The sequence below is a fragment of the Pimephales promelas genome, chromosome 18 (genome assembly GCF_988280905.1).
Source record: "Pimephales promelas chromosome 18, fPimPro1.hap1.1, whole genome shotgun sequence".
Lineage (NCBI taxonomy): Eukaryota > Metazoa > Chordata > Actinopteri > Cypriniformes > Leuciscidae > Pimephales > Pimephales promelas.
Genome location: NC_142786.1, coordinates 18,049,872 through 18,069,924, shown reverse-complemented (window position 1 = coordinate 18,069,924; position 20,053 = coordinate 18,049,872). Strand labels below are relative to the sequence as shown.

The window sequence follows — 20,053 nt, the reverse complement described above, 5'->3', positions numbered from 1 at the left end:
AATATCTTGAATTTAACTTGACACCCTTGCCTCATTTAGTATGCTTGGTTTTATGAATATGCAAATGAGCCCCGCCTCCACTCACTCACTCACTCAGAGATCCACTGGTTGACGATAACATGTTGATCTGATTGGTTAAGGTCGTTTGTGAGGTCAGAAACACCAGCGATTTCAAAGCGTGTTTTTGAGACTGTCTTTGGTTCACTGCAGTTTTAAAGGACAACTCCGGCACAAAATGAACCTTTGGTCTAAATACACATTGTTACCTAGTCAACCGTTATCTGAGATTTGTTTTCATGATTGCCGAATGTAAATAGTTTTATCTATAAAAACAGTTTAGCCTATAATGCTAGTATAACGCTAGGGCATATAGAGTAATGATGACAAATAAAAATCGCTTGTTAACCACTAACAAGGCTCAAAATAGCCCCACAGTACACGGTAGCATAATAAGGGTCCCTACATTCAAACCGAAGCATTGAGAACTTTGTCAGTGTCCAAACAGTTTAATAAGAAGATATTTTATACACACAGTCAACTTCGCGAATACAGGAAGAAGCCATCTTTGAAAAATAGTCTCTACCAGTCGATCTACGAATGCCGATCCAAGTGCGCTGGTGAGATGTGAATAAGGTGATAAGATGAGCGCAAACAGTAGGCAACATGTACATATTGAAGAGAAGAAAATGGTTCGTGTTTGTGTTTCTTCCGGAAACAATGGACCATATGAGATTCTGCACAGTTCAGCACACTTGGATCAGCGTTCGTAGATCGACTAGTAGAAACTATTTTTCAAAGATGGCTTCTTCCTGTATTCGCGAAGTTGACTGTGTGTATAAAATATCTTCTTATTAAACTGTTTGGACACTGACAAAGTTGTCAATGCTTCGGTTTGAATGTAGGGACCCTATTATGCTACTGTGTTACTGTGGGGCTATTTTGAGCCTTGTTAGTGGTAAGAACAAGCGATTTTTATTTGTCATTACTCTATGCCCTATATAGGCTAAACTGTTTTTAGAGATAAAACTATTTACATTCGGCAATCATGAAAAAAAATCTCAGATAACGGTTGACTAGGTAACAATGTGTAATTAGACCAAAGGTTCATTTTGCGCCGGAGTTGTCCTTTAAGGAGGAAATACTCAGCAATGCTGTCGACTTATGAACTTACACATGGTGTGTCTTAAAGCAGATTAAAAACACCATATATACACATAAACAACATTAAACACTGGATCTTCACTAAAAGAAGGAATTTAAGTATTCTTTAAGTAGCGTATTCTATGCTTCATTTTAATACCAAAATTAAGAGATTTCGGCTTAAATAAGTTTTCCTCAAATAAACAGCCACACTCTAAAACCCAACCCAAATTTGGAAGAAAAAAAAATGGGTCAAATATGGAAAAACCCAACGGTTAGGTTAAAAATCCGGCATTTTCCCTCTCTACTTTCTGAATCTTTCACACGGATTTTCCTAATACATGCGTCAGCTGCATTTCTCTAGTCCTATAAGTGCGCTTGAAATGCAGCCCACACAGACGAGGCATACACACACACCAAAGGCTAATCTTAAGAAAACAAATGAAAGTTTTTAGGAATGACATAAAGACACTTGAGCTCAAATTAAAAATTATCCAATGGTCTATTCTTTCATGAACGCTATTCATTATTAGAGTTTGAATGGAGGTTTGGGTCTCATTCAGACAAAAGCCGTGTTTTAAAGGGATAGCGCACACACATACACATAACAGCCATTTGATTGGCAGAAAGTAACCATGTTACTTTCGACACTGTGATTGTTGGGTTCATTTAAAGTCAGATTTTTTTAAGGAGCCAGAAAACTTTAATTACAAGCACAACAATTGTGTGCACAACAGATGGAATAAAGCTTTCCCCGATGGAGACGCAACACCCGCTCGAAGATAAGAGTGAGAAACAGAAATTAAACACTGAGACGACAGATGCCAACCTGTGGGAGAGTGTCTTAAAAAGGTTGTAGGACCAAATCTAAAAGCACAAAATTATCACATTTTGATAAACACTTAAAATAAGATTCCCCCTCCAGTGACTTGCGATAGTTCTGGCACCCCTTACTCCTTTAGGTAACACTTTACAATACGGTTCATTAGTTAAACTAACATGAACTAACCATGAGAAATACATCTGTTACTGTATTTGTTCATCTCTGTTAATAAAAACACGGCTGTTCATTGTTTGTTCTAACACTTTCTCTTCTAACACTAAAAATATTTTACATATAATGTTTTCGACTAAACTGGGAAGGGTCATAGCACTTATATTATCCTATTGTTAGTTTCACTGCCTCTATTCTCCTCATGTGTAAGTCACTTTGGATAATCACTCACACGCACACACAGAGAGAGGGAGAGAGAGAGAGAGAGAGACTCACTCACACACACACACACACACACACACACACACACAGATAGAGAGACTCACTCTCACTCACACACACACACACAGAGAGAGAGAGAGATTGGTTAAAAAAAAAAAAAAAAAAAAAAAAAAACCTGTTTTTTTTTTTTGTTTGTTTATTTATTTATTTTGTTTGTTTTCTGATATATATGCATGTATTTCATGCATTTGTTTACTGATTCATTTACTGATTATTTGTTCATTACCTATGTAATGGCCAATGCTTTGGCAATACTGTATAAGTCATGCCAATAAAGCTCATTTGAATTTGAATTTGAATTTGAGAGAGAGAGAGAGAGAGAGAGAGAAAAAGAGAGACAAGCTCTCACACACACACAGAGAGAGAGAGAGAGAGAGAGAGAGAGAGAGAGAGAGAGAGAGAGAGAAACTAAAGTCAGAATGTTGGTTAAAAAAAAAAAACTTGTTTTTTTTGTTTGTTTGTTTATTTATTTATTTTGTTTGTTTATTTTCCGATATATATGCATGTATTTCATGCATTTGTTTACTGATTCATTTACTGATTATTTGTTTATTGCCTATGTTATGGCCAATGCTTTGGCAATACTGTATAAGTCATGCCAATAAAGCTCATTTGAATTTGAATTTGAGAGAGAGACTCACTCACACACACACACACACACACACACACACACACACACACACACACACAAAGAGAGAGACTCACTCTCTCACACACACAAAAACACACAGAGAGAGAGAGACTCACTCTCACACACAAAGAGAGAGACTCTCTCTCTCTTTCACACACACACACACACACACACACACACACACACACACACACACACACACACACACACACACACACACACACACACACACACACACACACACACACACACACACACACACACACAAAGCATCTGTTAAATGATTAAATGTTCATGTTTAATGTTCAATACAATGCATTAACTAATCGTGAGCTTAGAATTATAAGGTTCTATCTCCGTTTAGGGTAGTTCTGAGATATTGAGCATCAAAGTTTTTACATCCCACCTGGCAAAACTGTAATGTAGTAAAATTTTCTATTATAGCTTTATCTATTAATCTTTTTTTTTTTTTTACAAAAATAACACCACACAGGCATTAATAAACACCTAATGGATCAGATTATGTCAAAAACTCAATTTCGACCAAAAGTGGAGATAGAACCTTATAATTCTAAGCTCACGTAATGTTAACAAGATTTTAATAATACTTAGTGTTAAAAATAACATTAACAAAGATTAATGAATGCTCAAGCAGCTCACACACACACACACACACACACACACACAGCTTCTTGCAGTACTTCTGGCACACCTTACCCATTTACATTCATGAATTTGGCAGACGCTTTTATCCAATGCAACTTACTAACATTTCAAGCTACACATCTACATTCTTATCAGTTCTTGCTTTCCCTGGGACTCGAACCCATGACCTTGAGGTTGCGAGCATCAGCGCTCGACTGCTTGAGCTCGGAAAGCTTCACCTTCCCCGTCTGTGTTTGTGTGCTCAGTGCCGTCGAAGCTGAATGGCTCGCTGTGTCTCAGTAAAGAAGGCCTGGGTCTGGGTGGCGTGTCGAACCCATCGGAGATCTTCTGCTCAGTGCCGGGACGCCTGTCGCTCCTCAGCTCCACATCCAAGTATAAGGTGACGGTGGGAGAAGTCCAGAGACGCCTGGCGCCGCCTGAGTGCCTGAACGCGTCGCTGCTCGGAGGAGTCCTGCGCAGGTACACGAGGAAACATGCACACGTTTGTGTATGTGCGCCTGAAAGCCAAACATGGCGTAGGAGAGAGCGGGACACAACCGGGGGGCTCGTTGTTTTAAATGCTTCCCCACATGCTAGCATAACGAAACTTAGTGCATTTACTATAGATTCCATATCAACACTATACACTCACCTAAAGGATTATTAGGAACACCTGTTCAATTTTTCATGAATGCAATAATCTAATCAACCAATCACATGGCAGTTGCTTCAGTGCATTTAGGGGTGTGGTCCTGGTCAAGACAATCTCCTGAACTCCAAACTGAATGTCAGAATGGGAAAGAAAGGTGATTTAAGCAATTTTGAGCGTGGCATGGTTGTTGGTGCCAGACGGGCCAGTCTGGGTATTTCACAATCTACTCAGTTACTGGGATTTTCACGCACAACAATTTCTAAGGTTTACAAAGAATGGTGTGAAAAGGGAAAAACATCCAGTATGTGGCAGTCCTGTGGGCGAAAATGCCTTGTTGATGCTAGAGGTCAGAGGAGAATGGGCCGACTGATTCAAGCTGATAGAAGACCAACTTTGACTGAAATAACCACTCGTTACAACCGAGGTATGCAGCAAAGCATTTGTGAAGCCACAACACGCACAACCTTGAGGCGGATGGGCTACAACAGCAGAAGACCCCACTGGATACCACTCATCTCCACTACAAATAGGAAAAAGAGGCTACAATTTGCAAGAGCTCACCAAAATTGGACAGTTGAAGACTGGAAAAATGTTGTCTGGTCTGATGAGTCTCGATTTCTGTTGAGACATTCAGATGGTAGAGTCAGAATTTGGCGTAAACAGAATGAGAACATGGATCCATCATGCCTTGTTACCACTGTGCAGGCTGGTGGTGGTGGTGTAATGGTGTGGGGGATGTTTTCTTGGCACACTTTAGGCCCCTTAGTGCCAATTGGGCATCGTTTAAATGCCACGGCCTACCTGCGCATTGTTTCTGACCGTGTCCATCCCTTTATGGCCACCATGTACCCATCCTCTGATGGCTAATTCCAGAAGGATAATGCACCATGTCACAAAGCTCAAAACATTTCAAATTGGTTTCTTGAACATGACAATGAGTTCACTGTACTAAAATGGCCCCCACAGTCACCAGATCTCAACCCAATAGAGCATCTTTGGGATGTGGTGGAACGGGAGCTTCGTGGCCTGGATGTGCATCCCACAAATCTCCATCAACTGCAAGATGCAATCCTATCAATATGAGCCAACATTTTTAAAGAATGCTTTCAGCACCTTGTTGAATCAATGCTACGTAGAATTAAGGCAGTTCTGAAGGAGAAAGTCAAACACAGTATTAGTATGGTGTTCCTAATAATCCTTTTGGGGAGTGTATTGTGTACCACAAAACCAGTCACATGGGTCAATTTTATAAAATTGAGATTGGTACATCATCTGAAAGCTGGATAAGTAAGCTTTACATTGATGTATGGTTTGTTAGGATACGACAATATTTTTCCGAGATACAACTATAAATATCTGGAAAATCTCCTTTAAAGTTGTGCATCCGCGATTGTGCAGCATCCACTCACACAAATAAATGTTATATATTTACAATAGGAAATTTACCAAATGTCTTCATGGATCATGATCTTCACTTAATATCGTAATGATTTTTGGCATACAAGGAATTTGAAACTGTATAATTGTGACCCATACGATGTAGTGGCTACTGGCACAGACACACCTGTGCGACCCGAGACTGGGTCTGTGGTACAGGGCACATATAGAGAATTATTTTTGCAGAATAGGAAAAGTAAATGTTGTGTTTATTTAAAATGAGACAAATCTGATATGATTGTAATCTTATCTCTGTTGTTCAACAGTTGAGATAGTTGTTTAATGCTGATCTAACAGCAGAAACACTCGCCGGGTTTAAACCCCAGTTGCTCAGACGGGGCATGTTGTCACACTGCGTTACAATGAGCTCCTATTAGAACTATGATATTCTATTATAGACTTTTATGAATTCTATTGAGAACCCATGAGAGAAAGGGGAATAAAGACTGATGAATAAAACTCTTCCCCAGAGCCAAGTCGAAAAACGGCGGTCGCTGTCTCCGTGAACGCCTGGAGAAGATCGGACTGAACCTGCCGGCCGGGCGACGGAAGGCCGCCAACGTCACACTGCTCACCGCGCTGGTAGAAGGTAGCACACAAACTCAGACACACACACACACTAGACCAGTTGCCTTCATTTACACAGCGCTTTTTACAATACCAGTGTTTCATAGCAGCTTTACAGAGATAACACGACAATAATGCAAGAGTTTGTTTACAGAAGAGAATAGCGTCACATTCCAGCTTAAAGGAACACTCCGACTTTTTGGGACTTTAGCCTATTCACCTTAACGTTACCCCCCAGAGTTAGATAAGTCCATACCTTTTTTTATCTCCGTGCGTGCTATAAGTCTGTTTGACGCACCCACCGCGAGCCTAGCTTAGCACAAAGACTGGATGTGACTGGTTGCAACTTTCATACTAATCCAAATGAGTGACAAAATAACGCAAACGTTTTCCTATTTACATGTTGTGATTTGTATAGTCACAGAATGTACAAATAACAAAGTCAAATGAGACACAGACATCTTTTAACCGTATAAAACCTGGGAACTATTCTCTGAAGGCGAAGCACTGCTACTTTGACGGCGTAATAACCGCATCACCGGAGACACGCCGTGGTGAGGAGCGAAGAGTTCGCTCAGTGTTTGGGTAACAGAGTCAGCAATTTATAAATAGTAAAAGCGTAGTTTAGTCATGGGTTTTCGCTCTATTGTAAATAGCTGTGACTGTAAACAGGGGAGGTAACCATGTTTCACAGAATTCCAACTAAAAACGCTGACTGGATGAAGAAATGGCTAACTTACTCTGGATATTTATCCCATCTATAGCACAGACAGGACAAGTGGATCACCTCCCAGCCAACATGTATATGTGGGCCCCACATGGTTTATGCTTGGGCTACGTGGGTACCAAGTGGGTATGGTCCCAAAATGGGCATCTTTTCTGGGGCCCACTTGGGTCAGCTACGTCGGTCCCACATGGGCAAAAATAAGTGGGCTCCCTATGTGGGTCCTAGTTGGGTCACTAATGGGAAATGAGGGCATGGGCTCAAAATGGGTAACACAAATGGGGCCCATTTGGGTTTATCAAATGGGTGAGACATTGGCAAATACAACCAGTCCCATATAGGCTGCCTGCGTGGGCCCAAGGTAGTACCCACATAGATAATCTCTATATGGGTTATGAATGGGAAAAATATATGGGGTCCACTTTCATAACCCATATGGGTCAGACATGGGCAAACACAATCAGTCCTATATAGGCTGCCTACATGAGCCCAATGTGGCACCCACGTTGGTAATCTCTATATGGGTTTTGAATGGGGCAATACATATGGGACCCACATGGCCAAACTATATCGGACAGACATGTGCAAACACAATCAATCCCATATAAGCAACCTATATAGGCCCAAGGTAGTTCCCTCATAGGTAATCTCTATATGGGTTCTGAATGGGAAAAACATATGGGGCCCACTTTGATAAACCGCATGGGTCAGATATGGGCAAACACAAACAGTCCCATTTAGGCTGCCTACATGGGCCCAAGGTAGTTCCCTCATAGGCAATCTCTATATGGGTTCTGAATGGGAAAAACATATGGGGCCCACTTTGATAAACCGCATGGGTCAGACATGGGCAAACACAAACAGTCCCATTTAGGCTGCCTACATGGGCCCAAGGTAGTTCCCTCATAGGTAATCTCTATATGGGTTCTGAATGGGAAAAACATATGGGGCCCACTTTGATAAACTGCATGGGTCAGATATGGGCAAACACAAGCAGTCCCATATAGGCTGCCTGCGTGGGCCCAAGGTAGTACCCACATAGATAATCTCTATATGGGTTATGAATGGGAAAAATATATGGGGTCCACTTTCATAACCCATATGGGTCAGACATGGGCAAACACAATCAGTCCTATATAGGCTGCCTACATGGGCCCAAGGTAGTTCCCTCATAGGTAATCTCTATATGGGTTCTGAATGTGAAAAATATATGGGGCCCACTTTGATAAACCGCATGGGTCAGACATGGGCAAACACAAACAGTCCCATTTAGGCTGCCTACATGGGCCCAAGGTAGTTCCCTCATAGGTAATCTCTATATGGGTTCTGAATGGGAAAAATATATGGGGCCCACTTTGATAAACTGCATGGGTCAGACATGGGCAAACACAATCAGTCCTATATAGGCTGCCTACATGGGCCCAAGGTAGTTCCCTCATAGGTAATCTCTATATGGGTTCTGAATGTGAAAAATATATGGGGCCCACTTTGATAAACCGCATGGGTCAGACATGGGCAAACACAAACAGTCCCATTTAGGCTGCCTACATGGGCCCAAGGTAGTTCCCTCATAGGTAATCTCTATATGGGTTCTGAATGGGAAAAATATATGGGGCCCACTTTGATAAACTGCATGGGTCAGACATGGGCAAACACAAACAGTCCCATATAGGCTGCCTACATGGGCACAAGGTAGTTCCCTCATAAGTAATATCTATATGGGTTCTGAATGTGAAAAATATATGGGGCCCATTTTGATAAACCGCATGGGTCAGATATGTGCAAACACAAGCAGTCCCATATAGGCTGCCTACATGGGCCCAAGGTAGTTCCCTCATAAGTAATCTCTATATGGGTTATGAATGGGAAAAATATATGGGGTCCACTTTCATAACCCATATGGGTCAGACATGGGCAAACACAATCAGTCCTATATAGGCTGCCTACATGGGCCCAAGGTAGTTCCCTCATAGGTAATCTCTATATGGGTTCTGAATGTGAAAAATATATGGGGCCCATTTTGATAAACCGCATGGGTCAGATATGGGCAAACACAAGCAGTCCCATATAGGCTGCCTGCGTGGGCCCAAGGTAGTACCCACATAGATAATCTCTATATGGGTTATGAATGGGAAAAATATATGGGGTCCACTTTCATAACCCATATGGGTCAGACATGGGCAAACACAATCAGTCCTATATAGGCGGCCTACATGAGCCCAATGTGGCACCCACGTTGGTAATCTCTATATGGGTTTTGAATGGGGCAATACATATGGGGCTCACATGGCCAAACTATATCGGACAGACATGTGCTAACACAATCAATTCCATATAAGCAACCTATATAGGCCCAAGGTAGTTCCCTCATAGGTAATCTCTATATGGGTTCTGAATGGGAAAAACATATGGGGCCCACTTTGATAAACCGCATGGGTCAGACAAGGGCAAACACAGACAGTCCCATTTAGGCTGCCTACATGGGCCCAAGGTAGTTCCCTCATAGGTAATCTCTATATGGGTTCTGAATGGGAAAAATATATGGGGCCCATTTTGATAAACCGCATGGGTCAGATATGGGCAAACACAAGCAGTCCCATATAGGCTGCCTACATGGGCCCAAGGTAGTTCCCTCATAAGTAATCTCTATATGGGTTCTGAATGGGAAAAACATATGGGGCCCACTTTGATAAACTGCATGGGTCAGACATGGGCAAACACAAACAGTCCCATATAGGCTGCCTACATGGGCCCAAGGTAGTTCCCTCATAAGTAATCTCTATATGGGTTCTGAATGTGAAAAATATATGGGGCCCATTTTGATAAACCGCATGGGTCAGATATGGGCAAACACAAGCAGTCCCATATAGGCTGCCTACATGGGCCCACAAGGTAGTTCCCTCATAAGTAATCTCTATATGGGTTCTGAATGTAAAAAATATATGGGGCCCATTTTGATAAACTGCATGGGTCAGATATGGGCAAACACAAGCAGTCCCATATAGGCTGCCTACATGGGCCCACAAGGTAGTTCCCTCATAAGTAATCTCTATATGGGTTCTGAATGTGAAAAATATATGGGGCCCATTTTGATAAACCGCATGGGTCAGATATGGGCAAACACAAGCAGTCCCATATAGGCTGCCTACATGGGCCCACAAGGTAGTTCCCTCATAAGTAATCTCTATATGGGTTCTGAATGTAAAAAATATATGGGGCCCATTTTGATAAACCGCATGGGTCAGATATGGGCAAACACAAGCAGTCCCATATAGGCTGCCTACATGGGCCCACAAGGTAGTTCCCTCATAAGTAATCTCTATATGGGTTCTGAATGTGAAAAATATATGGGGCCCATTTTGATAAACCGCATGGGTCAGACATGGGCAGACACAAACAGTCCCATATAGGCTGCCTACATGGGCCCACAAGGTAGTTCCCTCATAAGTAATCTCTATATGGGTTCTGAATGTGAAAAATATATGGGGCCCATTTTGATAAACCGCATGGGTCAGACATGGGCAAACACAAACAGTCCCATTTAGGCTGCCTACATGGGCCCAAGGTAGTTCCCTCATAGGTAATCTCTATTTGGGTTCTGAATGGGAAAAACATATGGGGCCCACTTTGATAAACCGCATGGGTCAGATATGGGCAAACACAAACAGTCCCATTTAGGCTGCCTACATGGGCCCAAAGTAGTTTCCACATAAGTAATCTCTATATGGGTTCTGAATGTGAAAAATATATGGGGCCCATTTTGATAAACCGCATGGGTCAGACATGGGCAAACACAAACATTCCCATAAAGGCTGCCTACATGGGCCCAAAGTAGTTTCCACATAAGTAATCTCTATATGGATCCTTAATGCGGAAATATATACAAGTATAATTGTGAATATAATGAACTATGGAATAAATATAAATTGTGCATCTGTAAATGACTTCATAAACTATACACTTGTAAAAAAAACATATCTGTGCAATCATTAAAACATTTATATACAGTATATTTATGATTTACAGTATAATCCTTGTTAAAATACCACTAACAGTTGACCATATTTAGTAGTGAGGAAATTTCACAAATGGACTTATTCCACAGGTGGAAACCTATCATGGTACCACGCTTGAATTCACTGAGCTCCTGAAAGCAACCTATGTTTTTACACATGTTTGTAGAAGCACCTGCATACCTAGGTGCTTGATTTTATACAACTGTGGCCATGGATGTGATTGAAACACCCCCATTCAATAACTTGGATGGGTGTCCCAATACTGTTGGCAATAGTATTGGTATGTGGATACAGTATAGGCCACGGCTCTTCAAATCCAGTCCTGGAGTGTTGGCGTTCAGCAGATATTAGTTCCAACCCTAATCATTGACACTAAATATTCAAACTCAAAGTGTCAACTTTTAGTGGTTTAATTTTGTTACTGCAAACGTCTGAGTTACTGCAATATGCTTATCTCAATATAGTTATACAAATGGTTCAAAATATCCCGAAAATGGTCACTGTACAATATGAAGAACGGGTTACAGAAGCTACTTATCTATCAAAATATTCTAATGACTTGAGATGGCTAGAATAAATCAAACCCCTAGCATCAGCCAAATGCCCTTATTCAATGGAAATACTCAAGAGTTTTCTGGTCAGTCAGTTAGTGACAATGTAATTCTAGAGATTTTAAATATTGGGGTTAGGGTTAGGGTTTTGATTATTGAAAGAGACTCAGTCCAGATGATGAAATAGCCCAAGTAAAAAAAGTTAGAATGCAACATGCAGTGTTTGAAGGGAAAATCAAAACTAAATTCAAAAATCACATTTGCAGCGAGTACAGAATGCACACAATGTACACAATGTAACATTTTAATGCTAAACAGTTGATTTTTTTTATCTGTTTGTTGAATCAATGTCATGTCTTCAAGAAATCCATAACATTTAAATTATTATTATTTCTAATTATTAATTTCTAATTATTATTGTAGCATTTTATGATATTTTGATCAAAACACCACTTCAAAAATATAAATTTGTGTTGAAATAGAATCAGTATATTATTAACAATAATAAAAATAATGGATATAATTTCAATCTCAACAAGTGCAGAATAAACTTTTTTTGCTTTGTGCGATTTTGTTTGGGGTTTACAATTTTGTGTGTGTGCCTAAAGTTTAGCTTGCAGGATTACATTTTTATTCACACACTTTCATAAAAACAGTAATCAAATAATATAGCCTACAAATTAAATTAAACACGGATTTCTTAAAAAAAAAAATCATTACCACTTTTTTTTTTTTAATCATTACCACTGAAACAATAGAGTGCCGAAGTGATGACGTCACTTTGTAGGACAACCCGGAAGCTAGCGGCGCATGGGTTCCCTCGGTAAAAAAGCAATGCATTTTCCCCATAGACTTTTGGAAAATCGCAAAAAATAAGATCTGTGTTTAACAGAGGGTTGTGACCCTTACACGTTTTGTCTAGCAAGATAATCTTTACAAGTTAATCCAAAATTTATATACATTTTGAAGCATATATAAAGATTTTAAAAAACACAATCAGACACAATAAAGTTTAAAAAAAAAACACACGCAGGTTATAATTGTGTGTTCTATGTCATAGATCAAAACGTGAAAATATTTAGAGGCTCTGTTCACCAGAGACCTTATTTCAGGAGATTTAGCAAAAACCCATTCAAAAAACCCATAGGCTTTAGAGCGAGGGAACTGTAATGCTAAAATGCAAATTCACTTCTGCGTTTTGGCCTACAGAGTGACGTCGTAACTTCGGTTGTTTCACCTTCTTTGATCATGATTGGTTAATCTGACTGTCATCTATGTAACTGGCCAATGACAACTGTGCGCGCCTTTTTACTGGTCAAGTTTGAAAAATCAAATACATTTGAGTTGATGACGACGGCTGCTCAGCAAGATTACTCGGTCTTTCAATTATTATTTTGAACTAATTTGCGATGTGACATGTAAACGAAGGAGAACAGAAGATGTGAACACACAGAAGACGCTCAGACTGGATGCGTGAGATCCTGCAATATTGGCGATCAGGTAAGAGAACATTTTTCTGTCTCCACTATCATTTTAGAAAAACTGAGATATAAACGTTTAGGTATTACATTCAAATAAGTGGATGAGAGCGTTAATATAGTTCATGGTTGAATATATAATGCAGATAAACAAAACGTGTGTGAATGGAGTTCATTAACTACCCAGAAATGTTCTGTGTAACTTAACGTTAACGTCACATACGAGAGTTTTATAAACGGATAACGGACGTAGGCTACTAAGTTACCTGCAGTTGTGTTTGTAACGTTAACATAACGGGTAGCTAACCATATTTATCTGAAAGCAACGTTAGTGCTTCTGAGTAGCTAAGTGTATTTGATTGTGCTAAAGTGGAACTATTGCAAATATACTTTTGGTACACTTAATAGTGGTAACGTTATTACTTTATTTTTTTGTCGTAATATATATATATATATATATATATATATAATGTTCATTGTGTAATAAAGTCTTCTTAGGTGATGTGTCATTATGTTAATGAAATTGAAGTATAATTAGTATGAAATGTGTTCTAATATATTCTGGTAGAAGTTATTTATTTATTTACTAGGGAAGTAGAATCCAAATGAGTAAAGTGACTGATATATTGTGAAAAGCGCTATATAAATATGATTTGACTGATAAAACGGTCATTTACTCTCTGAAACACTGGAATCTACAGAAGAGTTGAGAAATGTTATTGGTCTAACGTTAAATCTCTTATATTTTAGTAGATGCCCGTTTCTAAATATTTTGACATCACCTCTTAAAAAACTGATAACTGCTAATGATAAGAGATTTTTTTATTTTTTTATTATTTTTATATATCAAGCACTGGAAGAAGATTTTTGGGGGGAGAGCAGGCACCCAACAGAGACAAATCCACCACGGCATGATTATCAACTTCATTATGTAAGTCAGTTTTAACCATTGCTTCTAAACCTTACATTGGGATTAATATATTATGTTGTCAAAAGTATTATACTCATCATCAAAAGTCATATCCTCTACCAGTGACAAATCTGAGTAACTAATTATCTTTTTGTCTTTCTTCCTCTAAAGTGACAAAGAAAGGAGAACATGTCACCATCATGAGCCCTTTATTTAGTTCACGGAAGAACATCAAGGGAAAGACCCTCAGACGTGTCATAACAGGATAAATGTGGCTACAGGTAAAATTGTTTGATGGTTTGTTTGATTTTGGAGTAGCAATTTCTTTTTTTAAAGCTTTAATTGATGTGATGTGACATGTGTCCCCAAACTCGGAATTTGTGCTCTTCATTTCATCCATTCAAGTGCACACACACACACACACAGCCGTGAGTATTAAACACACACAGTGGAGACCGGGGAGCTATTGGGCTATTTTTCATGTTCTCTGAATGTTTTATAATGGCAAATGTTGGTACGATATTGATACGTTTTGTTTTAATATTGTTAAGGACGCATCACCCCACCCCATCCCAGATTGACCAAGGATCCAGATGAGTACTGGCAATTTGGTGGAGGATTGCTCTTTATCTACTACATTGTACTGTCACTTCCGGTATGGATTTATTAACCTTGTTGAGGTGTTTTGATTGTACTTAATTTAATAAATTTTTCAAAATTAGATTTTACATAATTTAATTAGAGTATTTAGCCCATGATTTACTCACCCTCAAGCCATCCTTTGGTGTATATTAGCCCACGTTCTTCTTTCAGACAAATACAATCAGAATTTTATTAATAAACACCCTGACGCTTCCAAGTTTCGTAATGGCAGTGGATTGCAACTATTAGTTTAAAAAAGCTCAAAAAAGTGCATCCATCCATCATAAACTCCACACGGCTCCAGGGGGGTTAATAAAGGCCTTCTGAAGCAAAAATTTTGTTTGAAAAATATCCATATTTAAACTTTTTAAAGTAAAACAACTAGCTTCCAACTAAATGGCCATAAGCAGCCTACTTGCAAACTTATGCAATTGACCTGTGGCTAAGCCACGCCCCCTCCACTCACTTGGACAAACAGTCAACATTCGGGGACAGGCGCTATGGCAGACATTTTACAGGAGGCAATTGGTGATTTTTGGAGACAAAAATATTATATATCATCTCAAAGTCACCTTAAGGGCCTTAACTATGCATTGGAGGGTTATATTAATAATTTTATTGTTGAGAAGGTCGATGAAAAGCTTCAGCTCCAGGCAAAAATGTAATTTACAGGTCACAATGTAAACGTGATATACCGCATATCGTTGCCATCACCGTTTGGTGCTACAGTATTTACATGAATCATTCAGCACAACATTGTTAACATTTGTTATCTCGGTTATTTACAGATACGCTAATTAAGCTAAGTGACATGATGTACAAAGCAACTAGAAGGCTAACTTTAGTTGTTGTTGTGGTCTACCGCGGCGCATGACTTAATCGCATAACTTAATCCAGAGCAGACACTTATCTCTGTTGAGAAGTGGCTTGGGAAAGGGTAAAGAAATACACACCGTCGCCCAGTCTCTCGGGAACCTAGTGTCGGAGTTGTATGTACCCCATGCACACCGTTTGACCATTTTAAACTTAAAATGACAAAAAAACCCAATGAAAACTGACTAACTGCAATGCATTTCAATGGACGTGGAAGCAGAGAATGTCCGAGTGTATTAGGTTAGGTGCGCACTGGTCATCGTGTTTGACTGAATGGCTTAGCCATAGGTCAATTTGTGACGTCAGAAGTAGCGTAGTGCATAATGGTGTAGAGTAAATATCAACTTAAAACCACATAAGTTGCACTTTACACTTAAGTGCAATCTGTATGTTCGCTTGGCCGGAAGCTGGTTATTTTATTTAATAAAGTTTTAAATATGAATATTTGATAATGCTTTAGATTACAGCCTGGAAAGTACTGCGTAATTAAAGCGATTTAACAGCGTAACCTTTGGTAATTATAGTGTACCTATAACATACTTACAATATAAGTATAAAGGAACAATATATTAAGTTTGGGGAATAAGGAGGTAACAACCAGGAGAATTAAACAATTATTTATACTGTAAGTATTAAAGGACTAAAGGGTGTTTATCCTACTATTGTGATAACAATCTTACATTTGGGAGCAATTTCACCAGAAAATTGTACACTGCTTACCTTTTTGAAATAAAGGTGAACCAATACCTACTCTAAAATTACAGGCTTTTAAAAAAAATTACAGGGTACATATGCATTTATAAAGTCATCTTTTTTACATAAGTGCACTGAAACAAAAACTATTGCAACTTTTGCTTAAATATTGGGGAAAGATACACTTGTTTCATGTGGTGGTGCTTGTTACCCCCTTGTTCCATGTAGTTACAGGGTAAGTACAATAAAAATACATACACAGTTTTATATCACTGACTTGGAAACCTTTATTTATTATACAAGCACCACTTACCCTGTAACCACATCAAACAAAATATATGTCCCAGTATTTAAAAAAAATTGCAATAGTCTTAGCTTTTCTTGCCTTGAAACATGTTAGCCAAAACTTAAACATCTGCACTTTTGCTATAATTTTTTTTTAAAATATTAAAGAATTGTATAAATGCCTATACATGTACCCTGTCCTTTAAAAAAAGCCTATACAGTATTGATACACAATTTTTACAAAAAGGTTTGCAGTGTATGTACTCTGTGTAAGACTGTTGTATCATAATAGTAGAATAAGTAACCCTTATTTCTATAATACTTACAGTATTAATATATATTTTTAATTCTCCTGGTTGTTACCCCATTATTCCCAAAACTTTACCCATATACTTACATGCAAGTCCTTTATAGGTACACTATAATTGCAGAAAGTTACACTGTAAATTCATCTTAATTACATAGTACATTCCGGGCTGTAATCTAAAGCGTTACCGAATATTTTTCTTACACAAACTCATGGCTTTGCTTCAGAAGGCGTTTAATAACCCCCTCCCACTGTATATGCGCTCTTTTGACTCTGTTGATGCCTTCAAATGCAGACTAAAGTCTTATTTATTTGTTCAGGCTTTTAATTAGGTACCTGTGTTACATGATATGGTCATGTACTGTCTATGCTTTTATTTTGTGTATTTTATGATATTAATGTTTTTGTTGTAAGGCACTTTGTTGCCTTGTACCTGTGAAAGGTGCTATATAAATAAACTTTTACTTACTTACTTAGTTAACCTAACCCTAATATCTGGCCGATTGATCGGAGCATTCCTAATTTTACTTTAAAAGTAATCATAAATCATTATACTTATTATGCATACTTTATAAACTGTTTTTTATTGATTTCCTAAATGCCCTTCCAGTGACATTCCAAAACCGTCACCATTCCTATATAATTTTTTTGCTGTTTTTTTTTTTATCCTGAGTAGAAATTGTTATTCTGTCATAAGGTATTGTGACGTGTAAGTAACATGATTTTTCTAAAATCAAAATCCCTAAAAAAAAAAAAAATGTTTTGCAGAGGCTCTTAAGAAGACAACACAGATCAACTGGCAAGGAACTGAGAGGGAACTCTCAAAATAGTCCAGGACAAGAGATGGAGGAGGAGAGTGTCTAGATGCGCAAATGACTGTCTGCAGTGTAAGCTGTACTGATAAATGTACTGTATAGTTGCTGCTTCTTCTAACTGTCACCAATTTATATCCTGTTCAAATGTTCAGTAAAGACTGGGTCAAATACAGGTTCAAAATATGTATTTTAACAAATAGGTATTAAATAGATACTCTTTAATCTGACATAAATCTGCTTCTTTAAATATTGTCCCTGGAATTTCAGAATATAGCATAATATGATGATGAGTAATTTTAATAAAATTGAAAATATTTCAATATCACTGTGTGCTCTAATGCTTTAAAACTTGTTTGTGTTGTGTTGCTACTCATTTAGATGGAGCCCAGATGATCCCTAATTGGGCCACATGCACATGATTCCTAGTTGGGCCCCACCTAAAGCCCTGTGAAATCCTGTATAAAAGAAATCCTGAATCCTGAAATCCAGCAAGTTGCTGGGGCCAGCATGGAACCTATGGACAAACCCACTTAAAGCCCATATTTCAGCCCATATAGTAACCTTGTAGTACCCACAAAAAACTAAAGCTGGGACCAAGATAGGTCTTGTGCATGTGGCCCAGTTGGGGCCCACCTGTTTATAAGTGCGATCCTACATGAAACCCACCTGGGCGATTTACATGGCACCATTATGGAACCCACGGACAATCCCATACAGAGCCCACTTTTCATTTCAAAGCCACATGGGACCCACATACAAATGTCGGCTGGGTTAAAGCTGGGCCCGAGATGGGTCTTGTGCATGTTGCCCACTTGGGTCCGGCCTAGTACCAAGTGTAATCCTACATAAAATTCATCTGGGCAATTTACATAGGGCCATTATGTAACCCGTGGACAATCCCAATCAAAGCCCATTTTTTAGCCCATTTCAAACCCACATGGGCCCCACATATAAATATCGGCTGGGTTAAAGCTGGGACCGAGATGGGTCTTGTGCATGTTGCCCACTTGGGTCCGGCCTAGTACCAAGTGCAATCCTACATGAAATTCATCTGGGCAATTAACATGGGGCCATTATGTAACCCGCGGACAATCCCAATCAAAGCCCATTTTTCAGCCCATTTCAAACCCACATGGGCCCCACATATAAATATCGGCTGGGTTAAAGCTGGGACCGAGATGGGTCTTGTGCATGTTGCCCACTTGGGTCCGGCCTAGTACCAAGTGCAATCCTACATGAAATTCATCTGGGCAATTAACATGGGGCCATTATGTAACCCGCGGACAAACCCAATCAAAGCCCATTTTTCAGCCCATTTCAAACCCACATGGGCCCCACATATAAATATCGGCTGGGTTAAAGCTGGGACCGAGATGGGTCTTGTGCATGTTGCCCACTTGGGTCCGGCGTAGTACCAAGTGCAATCCAACATGAAATTTATCTGGGCAATTAACATGGGGCCATTATGTAACCCGCGGACAATCCTACATGGGGCCCATTTTTCAGCCCATTTCATACCCATATGGGCCCCACATACAAATGTTGGCTGGGCTGCGGCTGAGGTAAGTGTTCCGTTATGTTTTTAGATGACCTACTGTAACAGTGCCATTAGCCAGAGCTAATGTAACGTTAGTGACACTATTATATGATTAGGGTATGAATGTTTTTTATCTTGATGCGGTGCGGACGCGCTTGGAAAAAAAACGAGCGCGTTCACCGCGTTAACTTGTACCCTGCGCGCGGCGCGCCTAGTAGCCTAAATTTTAAATAACCATGGAAATAACGAACTTGAGCGTGCAAAAGGGTACGATAGGCTGTGAGTTCATTGTGCAAAAACAATTTGTGCTATTACTTTCCCCGTATTCTATCCTATAGTAATGCAATTATGCTGTATATTATATTATATACTGTTGAATACATTTGGTTCAGCTAATAAATTGCATTTAAAATATATTGATTCCTGTAATAATAATTATTCATGTGATATTTATAAATCTGGGTGCGTTTTTGGTTGGAAATCAATGAAACATGGTACCTGGTCTCCCCTTGTTTATTGTCACAGCTCATACAATAAAGCAAACACCCATGATAAACTATGCTTTTCTATCTAACGTTAGTAATTGCTGACTCTTTACTCCACTGAGCGAACACTCTGCTCCTCGTCACGGTGCGTCTCAGGTGATGGTTATCACTCTGCCCAAGTAGCAGTGCTTCGCCTTCAGAATTATTTATACGGTTAAAAGATGTCTGTGTCTCATATGGCCTTGATATTTGCACACTCTGTGACTATACAAACCACAACATGTAAATAGGAAAACGTTTGCGTTATTTTGTCACATTTGGATTAGTATGAAAGCTGCAACCATTTACATCCAGTCTTTGTGCTAAGCTAGGCTAGCGGTGGGTGCGTC

General features: G+C 39.3%; 1 protein-coding gene and 1 long non-coding RNA gene across 4 annotated transcripts in view; both read left to right on the top strand.

The window, feature by feature from the left end:
* tfap2e (transcription factor AP-2 epsilon) overlaps positions 1-20,053 on the top strand; it is a 29,912-nt gene that overhangs the window by 7,785 nt on the left and 2,074 nt on the right. For all 3 annotated transcript variants that reach the window (XM_039691175.2, XM_089122908.1, XM_039691176.2), the window contains 2 exons: positions 3,959-4,172; positions 6,252-6,370. In XM_039691175.2, the coding sequence (XP_039547109.1) occupies positions 3,959-4,172; positions 6,252-6,370 (333 nt within the window). The remainder of the gene's footprint in view (positions 1-3,958; positions 4,173-6,251; positions 6,371-20,053) is intronic.
* Positions 12,795-17,964, top strand: LOC120475698 (uncharacterized). Its single transcript, XR_005621986.2, has 5 exons — positions 12,795-13,139; positions 13,969-14,048; positions 14,199-14,308; positions 14,579-14,682; positions 17,596-17,964. It is a non-coding gene; the product is annotated as an uncharacterized LOC120475698 (long non-coding RNA).